Below are 10,378 nucleotides of genomic sequence, written 5' to 3'. Positions count from 1 at the left end.
TACGGTTGGGAAAATTGGAGCTTTGCGCTACAGAGGTACTGAGTTGGATGGACATACAAATCCCAAGAAACTCAAATCCTTCTCATTGTCGTAAAAACTACTGTTTCTTCTACCACTTATTATCTCTAACAGCAAAACTCCAAAGCTATAGACATCGGATTTCTCTGAAAAACGCCCTTCCATTGCATACTCAGGGGCCATATAGCCACTGCATGTTTTCACAAAGCATGGAAAACATTTCTGAGCTCAAAAAGCAATACATTGCAATGATTATAACTGGAAAACGCAATGTGTACTTACTAGGTTCCAACAACCCTTGTCGTTTTGGCTTGATCTTCACTGCCTCCAAAACTCCTGGCCATTCCGAAGTCTGATATTTTAGCATTAAGTTCTTGATCCAGCAGAATATTACTTGCCTTCAGATCCCTATGAATAATTCTTAGTCTAGAATCTCTATGAAGATACAGGAGACCTCGACAAACTCCTTCGATAATATTGAAGCGCTTCTTCCAGTCTAGAAGTTCGTGCTTGGCTGAATCTGAATAAATTGCATGCAAATGTAAAATAAAAACATGAATATATGAATCAAACTGACTTGACAAATCAAAGAATCAGCTTCTAAGTGTATTAAACTGAATGTTGCTTGATGCTACAGCTACAGATGTATAGAAAGGGCAACGGTTCTAACCAAACAGAAATGCATCCAAGCTTTTATTTGGCATGTACTCGTAGACCAACATCTTTTCTTCACCTTCAACGCAGTAAGCTAGGAGTTTCACAAGATTTCGGTGTTGGAGTTTGGATATCACAGAAACCTCATTCATAAATTCTTCAAGCCCTTGCTGAGATGCTCTAGAAAGTCTCTTCACAGCTATTTCCTGCCCATCTGGTAATTTCCCCTGGAAAGTCCATTAAACAAGTAAACTACCTATTCGGTTTAACTAACAATAGAACTCCAATAGAGCAGAAAATTTACCCTGTATACTGGACCAAAACCTCCCTCTCCAAGCTTGTTGGATATTTCAAAGCTATTCGTTGCATTTTCCAACTCCTGTAAACTGAATACAGCTGGTAGTTCCTGGAGTTTAACTTTGCCCCCACTGTTCCTGATCATATTTCCATCCGAAGGTGGTCGACATGGCTCCTCGCTTTTGGATAACGATATCTCCTTGCTCTTCCTCTTCCTTTCTGATTAAGATACAGAGTGTAAGCATGATTGAAATTGCAAAACTCCATAAGCTAATACTGAAAAGTTTTTACCTCCATGTTTAACCATCCACCTCCATGAAAGAAATGCACAGGTTGAAAAGGCAATTGTTCCGAAAATCACTGTTATACTGATAACTATCTTCACGCTTTTCTTTTTATCTGCAAATAACATTGCTACTTTTATTTGGCAAAACAAACGACTCGAGGGGATCGGCTGCAACTTCTAACATGAATACTGGCACACAAAACATTAGCAGTAGCACGAAAGAAGAAAATATGAAGCATTATTTTTAATGAAAATCAAAGAGAAAATGAAACAATTACCAAGTTCTGAATATGCTAAGCGAAGGTAAAGATCTGCCCCACCAACGGAAAACTTCTGTATATCAATTAAGCTTCTGGTCCACAACATGCAACCAATACCCTTGTAATATGAATAAGCTATACAGGAACAATTACTTAAGCATTCATTTCTGCATTCTAGTTCTGAATTCGGAGATGACCACTCTGAAAAGTCTGGTACTTTGATCATCTCAAGCTTCAAGAACCCATCTGCTGGGTTCACTTCTCTTATATTTTGTGTTTCTGTGCATTCTAGTGGTGTCCTCCTAACGCAACCACTTGTCCAGTTTCCTTTATTCCATTCATCTGGATTTTTTGGAGCAAACCCTCTCAAACAGCTGCAGATTGGTGAATTCATTGCATTACAGCTTCCAAATGCTCCACACTTCCCATAAATGTCACACTCTGTTTCTGGCCTATTCCAGATATAGAGCCAATCCTGGTTCTCCACTTTCCAGGATCTTTCTATCAATGAACCATCAGAACGCAAAACAAAATTGCTAGTAGGCTGATTTACATAAGTGAAGCTTAGAGACACGGCTCCATCTGCAGTTTTTGCAAGGTTAAATCCATCCAGATAAACAGATTTCATCTCAGGAATACCAATAAAGATCTGACCATTCCATGGACCACTCCGCCAATATGGACTCTTATAGTTCCACACAAATACTTCGGGAATTCTTAAGGGATCCATGGAAACAGAGAAGCGTCCGACGGATGGATCAGAAGGGCTTATCCATGATGTTAGTACTGTCGACTCGCCAGTTCTTGCATTAGCACTAAGTCTCATATTTGGCAAGAGTGTATTACAAAGCTGCTGAAAACTCTCCCATAAGACATTTCCATTGTTTTTACCGAGCAAGACAAGGTTTCCCTCATCTGTAAGCTGTGCTCTTGAGTCTTTAACTCCAGCTAAAACATTTGATGACCAAAGAATCTCTTGCTGGCCATTCAAAACTACAAGATTTCCATCCTGGAATATTTTCAGGACCCCAGATGAATCATTGAGTGGCTTGTTTCTATTAGCTACCCATACTAAATTCACTGTAGGCATAGCATTGTACCATATTCCAACATAACGATTTGTGGAATTAACAGGACTGAAAAATCCAAGTTTGAAGATGTTGCTAGCAGATACTATAGCTTCAGGATCTTTGATAAACTGAGATGATGTAATGATATCTACAGCAACCCCAAAATCGAAACAGAAAAGGAGCAGGAAGAGAAGAAGAAGAACTGCTACAAATTTGCAGGAGACAAACCCCATATCTTGTCTATCACGTGCCCTTGACGAGAGTGAAATAGTTTAGATCAATACCGAATGACTTATCAAATGAACGCCCACCACGGAATTAATTGAACTTTTCTTCGTGTCCTATTTTTCTCAAGATGGAAAATATTCAGTCCAAGAGTATTTTTAAATTTGTTTTAACATAATTCTTATTTCTCACTATCAAACTCAGAATATACTATGAATGTAAGCTTGACTTTTCTTCTTTTATTTTTGTGGAATATGATAGTTTCATTGAATCAGATCAAAATATATAGTTATTTTCAAAATTCACCAGCTATAATTTTTCTTATGTAGCTTTCAAAAATTAGACCGTTGTTGCATTATGTATCAAGAAACGTATCGAATCACCATAAATCAATCTTAGAATCTGCATCACTAAACTTCACAGATCAAAGATCTCATATTTATATAAACTAATTTTTAAAAAATTAATATGTATGATTATTCAATTTTTATTCAATTTTTTTTTTATTAAATTAGGGGTGAAAATAAAAATACTGATAAACAAAACAATAAAAATAATCGGAACCAGATTTAGAAGAAAGAGAGATTCAATTTATTTATTTATGAATTTGCATTTATTAATAGTACTACTAATAAATTAAAGAAAATGTGAAATGTGCATTACAATAGCCTGCTATTTACTATTAAACTTTCTGTTTTTAATGGTGGTCATCATTTTTTTTTTTAAATTTTCATCCTCTCATGTTATGTTATGTTATGTTATTTTATGTGTTGGGATTTGTTTCTCTTTGAATACTCTCGTATATACAAAGTGTGTGAGAAATTAAATTCTTATATTTAATTAAAGATTAGTTTATAATAAAATCAAATTTAAAATTATAAATAAAAAATAAATTGAAATAACAAGTACAGAATAAGGAAATAAAATATTTTTTCACGTGGCGAACTTCCCAGTTGGTCCCTATAATTTTAAAATTTTACATTTCAGTCTTAAGGAAAGAGAAATACCACTTGCTTGACTTACTTGGATCAACGTCAGTGCTAATAAGCTCCAAAACAACATTTCTCCCAATCTTGTCGGTGAAAGAATCCAACTGCTTCACAATAGTCTCCTTCAAGTCCTCCTTGTGCTTGTTTCTCACAGTCACCACAGCTCTCACCTTGAAATTCACTGCCTTTTCAGGCACAGTAGTTTTGTTGTTGGTCTTAATTATATCTTCACTAATAGCTGCCACAGGAGCTCTCACGGCTCGCTTTAACTGCTCCTGTCTTCTAATTTGCTGCGAAGGCACCAAAACTGGACTCCCCAAGAACGGGTTCCTCTTAACCATTCCTCCCCGTTGCTTCGTTAACATTTTTGACGCTGGTAAAAATGATGATCCATCAATCAAACGACCCCCGATGATTTTTGTAGCTAGTGCCATCCTGTTTCTCTCCCTCTTTTTTCTCTACAAAGGCTGTATGCTTTTGCGGAGATGAGCTAAAAGGGGTGTCCAAGACCAAGAAAGAGGAGCTCGGTATGAGAGCAGTGGATGAGCTGGAGGTCTGTGAAGATTGCTTCTTCTTTTTTATGAATCTTTATGTGCCTGTGCGACCTCATTTATACATGTGTAACATCTTACGAAGCCAGAACGAAAATGATGTGTCCCTTAAAGCATTTCACACCGTCCACACGTTTTTAAAATTATTTAATTTTGTTGTTTTGAATCGATTTTTCTTATTTATTTATTTATTTATTTTATGCGAAGAGTATTTGTATTTTGAAGGCTAATCTGGCTGCTGGGTCAAAAACGAGTTTTGTCGAGTAAAATAGAGACGCGGTGACGGAGGGAAGGCGAAGTGAAAGGGGCGAGGTGTTCTCCGGAGAAGGACATGCGTGTCCTTGTCTTGCACTGAAATTGACAACCATGTCCTACCGTATTAAAAAGATGCATGAATTTTTATTTTTATTTTAAAAAAAAAAAAGAATTTTAGTATTCTATTAAAAAAAAAAAGTCAAGCACACCTAGGTATTTTAATTTGGGCCAGACATGGGATCCATCCTTCCAAACTTATGCCCTTGGCCTCAATTTAAATGGCACTTCAGTTTTTTCCTTAAATATTTTTAAAATAAAATGCATTATAAATAAAATTATTAAATTAATATTTACAAATAATCCAATTGTTCTATTATTCAAATATGGTTATAATTTTTTATGGTTATATTAACGATCACTTCCTGCAATATTATATCAAAACTGAATATGCAACTATTTTATAAAAAGTACATTTTAATATTTAATATATATATATATATACATTATTTTTTATTATAAATTTTTTTATAATTTTATGAAGTTCATTATTCTTTTATTTATTTCTACAATCATGATCAAATTATCAAGTCATGATTATTTTTTTAATTGAAACTTATTTTTCATATTATGATATATTTTTTATTTAAAAATAAATTTCAACAAAACAAAAAATAAATAAATGAATAAAGTAAGAGAGTTTTGATCGAAGAGATACAATTTTTTTTCCTCTTTAATTCAAATCATTAAAATTTTTAAGAATATTTATTTTAGTTTTCTTTAATTTTTATTCAAAAAACATGTTACTAATAAAACAAAATATACATGTTTAATTAAAAAAATGAATAGAAAAAAAATTTCTAATAAAATATATTTTTCAAAAATTTAAATTTTTTTATTTCTTACAAATATCTATTATCATTGTTATAAAACAAAATATTTTTTTTTTTTTGAAAATTGTCTAAAATAGTTTATACTAGGATGACATGGCACCTGTAAAGAATACAGTTGCGAGAATAAGTATTAAAGTAACACCAATCACTCATTTCAACTTATCATGTCTCACAAGATTATTACACATTGAAGAGTTAATTTGAAATCGACAAGCTAACTGAGTGAACTCTTGTAAGTAAGCTTCTGTCTTCGCTGGTGCGTTTCATCGAACAGTTGGAGGGTTTCTATATAGCTTCATGATCTTTGATAAACTGAGATGATGTAATGATATCTACAGAAACCCCAAATTTCAAACTGACAAGAAGCAGCAAGAGAAGATCTATTGCAATTTTACAGCTGCCAAATTCCATTTCTTATCAATTTGCTTGTTCCTTGATGAGACTGGAAGACTTGTCCATGATTGTCTACCATGGAGACATAAACCGTGCTCCTCATATTCGTTGAATTTCCCTAACTTGAAAAGTATTGCTACTAGGAGCTCTTCTTCATATTTAACTTTTGTCGGTTCTCAATGGCAGAAACTAGTATGGTTTCAAGACTTTGGCCCTATTGTTTAATTAGAATGACTCTTGATTAATTTATAAAACTTGTAACATCAACGGACATGGTCAGGAAATTGTCTATGATCAGTAAAGTCAATAAACAAATAAACAAATAAAATGAAAATGATGTATCTTCTTACCTCTAGTTTAGAGATATGATGATCAGTAAAGTCTTCTTCCTGTTAACTTCTAGCCCATCTGCCAATTTTCCCTTGAGTCAAGAGAAACAACAGCCAGATAACCACTTATTCCATTATCCTCAACATTGTACAAGACGACACGGTCAGGAAGACAAAAGGTTTCCAGGTTGTAAAAACTTCCTGTAATCCTGTTGGCAGGAAATTATTCCCTATGTTGGACATTAGTCATCCAGGAGCTGATGGAAATTGTAACTTTCTGATAATCTGTCATTCGATAAACACTTTCTAGTTTCTGTATTAAAGCTCCATTAAAACTAGAAAATGCAACACAAACAAACACACAGGAACTGTAAAGTTCCATTAAACATCGGGTGATTATTCTTCAGTGTTGTGAAAGGACATGCAGTTGATAAAGACATAAACAACGCCCTTTTTTTCCCGTTGAGTATAGAAATATTTTATCCCAGAATACAGGATCATCACAGTAGCAGAGAAGTAACTACATCATGACCTCAATCTAACGGCCTTTAAGTTCTGAAACTGTGACATTGTTAAATCAGATACTTCTGAGTTTCCACCAGACAAAATACAACCTCTACAGGAACAACTTTCAACCAAAGCATTGGCTCTTAGCAGTCATCTTTCTTTTCATGAAACTTGACCAATCATCAGAAAAGTCCGGCTCTTTTGTTCACAAAAAAATTCTAAAAGCAGTAACAGATATAGATACTTCTTTTCCAGTGCTCTTTATTTATTTTGTTTGTTGATTAGTCGTTCTGAATTTCCAGTTTAGTGACATGACATGTATTATTTCTTGTACCATTTTGTCAAATTGCATGTGGATGGCGAGGCAGTAAATGATATATCATTTGCCCTGAACAAAGACAATGGTATGAATAAGCACTAGAATATGTAATTTTAATGCTTCACCGTTTTCTTAATCGTCAAGAAACTGTCTTTGCCTATTGGATCATCAGCTAGCTTCCTTGACTTCCCGTTATCAGTGTAATGTAAATATATACATGTAGTAAAAATAATAAATTTAAATATTATTTGAAATTTTAAAAATATTATTAAACAAATTTAGAATTATTTAGAATTATACGAAGATAATTACTTGTATATTATATATTTTTTTAGCTTTAAATATTTGCTTTAAAGCTAAATTTTTATCAACCATAAGATGTTCAAATATTCAACCTTTAAGGGTAAACTATATAAATAACCAATAAGAAATCTCATGAACTCTTTTAGAAGAGAGAGATTTTTATATCTTAAAATGCTAGTTTTTTTTTTTGTGTTTTTTATGTGTTTTTATACTATACTTTTCTTATTCTTTTTTTTTAAATAAAAGACATAACACTCTATTTATAGAAAAACCAAAAAAATCCTATAAATAGAAAAATATCAATTTCCTGCTGAATAATATCACATATATTATTTTAGGATAATTTTATAAATTTATTCAATCAAGTTCTTACTTGATTTTTTGAGGTCTCTAATTGCAATCTCTTTTATTAATTAAATTATAGTTCTCAATTTCTAAAATTTATTCACAATCAAGTTATACATGATTAATCATTCATTTTAATTTTTGACTGATAATTCTTATGTGTGTGACCCATTAGGTTCTCTAATAAGTTGATTCAAATCTTAAATAAAATAAGATTAAATAAATTAAATGGTTTAATTTATTATTAATTTAACAATTAATTTATTTGAAAATCAAGTACAATATTTAGCAACCTGTTATGATTACTCAAATATTAAGAAAGTCAAATGATTTGACTTAACCTTTCAGTGACTATTTCTTAATGTAATTATTATTACTTCATCATGAATGTTTTGATTTAAACATTATAGCATGAAATATGTCTATTTTTTCAAATCATGTTAGTTCTCAACATTATAGTTATTGATTCTTTAAATAAAATTTTAAAACTCTTTTCAAAACTCATTCTTTTTTGGCCAGTGCAATGTTTTGAAAGGAAAAAAAAATTATTAGGAAAAGACAACAATGCTCTTGAAGGATATTGTAGTATTTGAACAAAGAACTTGATATATATATATATAAAAGAAAGAAAACTAAAAAGAAAAAAAAGAGAGAGAAATCTAAAATTAGAGAGAAAAAACCGGAAAGAGAAAAAGGAAAGAGAAAAATGAAGAGAGAAGAAGATGAAAGGAAAGAGGATTTGAGAAACTAAGTTTTTAAGGTAAAGGTTATGCTTTAATGTGTACAATTATGGTTCTTAGTTTTGATGTTTGACCTTTTTAATGTTTAAGGTTTGAAGTTGTATTTTAGGAGATTAATTGATGAATTGATTATATATGATTGATTAATTGAATATAATGTGATGTGTTGAATTTTTATAGGTTGATTATGTTAGGGTTTTAAGGTTATTGGTTGAGATTTTGGATATGTTGTCTTAGGTGAAATTGGTTTAGGATTCTTGACCATTCAATCGACTAGTTGGATTGAACCGATAAACCGATTGGTATGTTGGGTTACGGTCAACTGGTTGGGTTGAACTGGTATACCAATTGACTGTACAATAAGGTATAATTATTTTTTTAGGGTTGATCAGTTTAGTATAAAGTTAGGATCGATAAGGTGGATTGATTTCAGTTTATAATTACATTTTAGTTCCTAAACGTGTAGGGTTATGGGTTACACCCTAAGTTAAGTGTATTATATATATTTGTATGTTTTTTTAATTGTTTTTTAGTATGTCTTCTTTTTTATTAAGATAATCTTAATGTTATACTTTCTAGATGTCAGTAGGATTTTCTTTGAGATTTGCTTTTGTGTTCTTTCCGCTTTGGAGTCAGATGAATAAATAATATTCCATAAACATGAGAAATAGTATAAATAAAATAAATCATGCTTTTTGGTAGTGTGTGTGTGTGTTATTTTTTGGTGTGATAAAGGATAATTATTTGTTGAATCTAGTTCTAGATATGAGATATGTGTACGCTTGATTTGATAATTTCTTATTTAATTGATGCTATGAGTTCAGCCTTGAGATATAATCATATTTATTTGATTATGGTATGAACTCTTGGTATATCAGTTAGAATAATTATGCTAATAAGATAGTATTAGTCTCTGGGCACATCATATTTCAACCTTAGTTGATTAGTGAAGTTATCAATTTGTGACTGATCATCTCATAATCTAGAGCCATATGATTATTACATTTTGATTTTCTAATGAGATTTATCTTATGATATCCTTTGTTATGGTCTGTTTGTAAAACTTTCTTATAAAAACCTAAAGTCAAATTTATATATGTTTTTCTTTGTCTAAATACCTCACATATATATATATATATATGGGTAAGTTAATTAATAAAACTCTATCCAAATTTTGAATATGCTGAAATAGTACCTTAATAAAAAGGAAAAAAAACAAAAAACAAAAGCTTTCATATGTCATAACCATTTCATAATTAAAGAAATAACTTTAAGCTATATTTTTTCATAGTTCTCCTTAATTGTGGATCAATTTATAATAATTGGTTTTTACTAGGAGTGAGAAAGTTGAAATTGTGGGACTGGGATATCTCAACACAATCTCATATACTATTTGTTTTATAATTTCAACATTTAAAGACTAAAATTCCAAAAAATAAAAAAGCAGAAGATTAACCTAAATTATATAATGCATACTGCGAGCCAGATTAGAGAAGAGTTCTATACTAAAATTCAACGTAGGAGTGAGTTTGTGATGCCTTTAGAAAAGAACTTAGATTATTGTCTCTAAAATATTACCAGATCAAATTAATTTTTTTTTAAATGCATGGTAAAAGAAAGTGTTGCTAATATTTTTTATAGGATGACTTGATAAGTCTAAAAAACCATAAATAATTATAAAAAAATAAAAAAAGCATACCTTACAAAATCAAATGTAAATGAAATAGAGGAAAGTTTATTCACGGGAATACCATAAAAAATAAAATAAAATAAATCATAAAGATTAATTTAAAAAAATTTAAAAATTTTAAAAATAGACAAGAAATTTTAAAAAAATTAAAAAAAATTCCAAGATACCTTTTAATTTTTTTTTTTTAAATAACGAGAGAGATATAGGAAGCTTGAGTTGAGCAAAATTAATAAACTTTAAGCATAACTTGCTAGGCT

General features: G+C 31.1%; 1 protein-coding gene across 1 annotated transcript; it reads right to left on the bottom strand.

The window, feature by feature from the left end:
- Positions 1-27: 27 nt before the first annotated feature.
- Positions 28-2,939, bottom strand: LOC105116082 (G-type lectin S-receptor-like serine/threonine-protein kinase At1g11330). The gene is made up of 6 exons (XM_011013261.1): positions 1,534-2,939; positions 1,261-1,368; positions 977-1,188; positions 689-899; positions 301-538; positions 28-208 (listed from the first exon to the last, which is right to left on the bottom strand). Exons 1-6 carry the CDS (start codon positions 2,816-2,818, stop codon positions 28-30), a joined length of 2,235 nt encoding a protein of 744 aa, XP_011011563.1. The 5' UTR covers positions 2,819-2,939.
- Between the last annotated feature and the right edge of the window lie 7,439 nt (positions 2,940-10,378).

This window comes from Populus euphratica, unplaced genomic scaffold (genome assembly GCF_000495115.2).
Source record: "Populus euphratica unplaced genomic scaffold, PopEup_1.0 scaffold850.1, whole genome shotgun sequence".
NCBI lineage: Eukaryota > Viridiplantae > Streptophyta > Magnoliopsida > Malpighiales > Salicaceae > Populus > Populus euphratica.
This window is presented reverse-complemented; position numbering and strand designations above follow the sequence as displayed.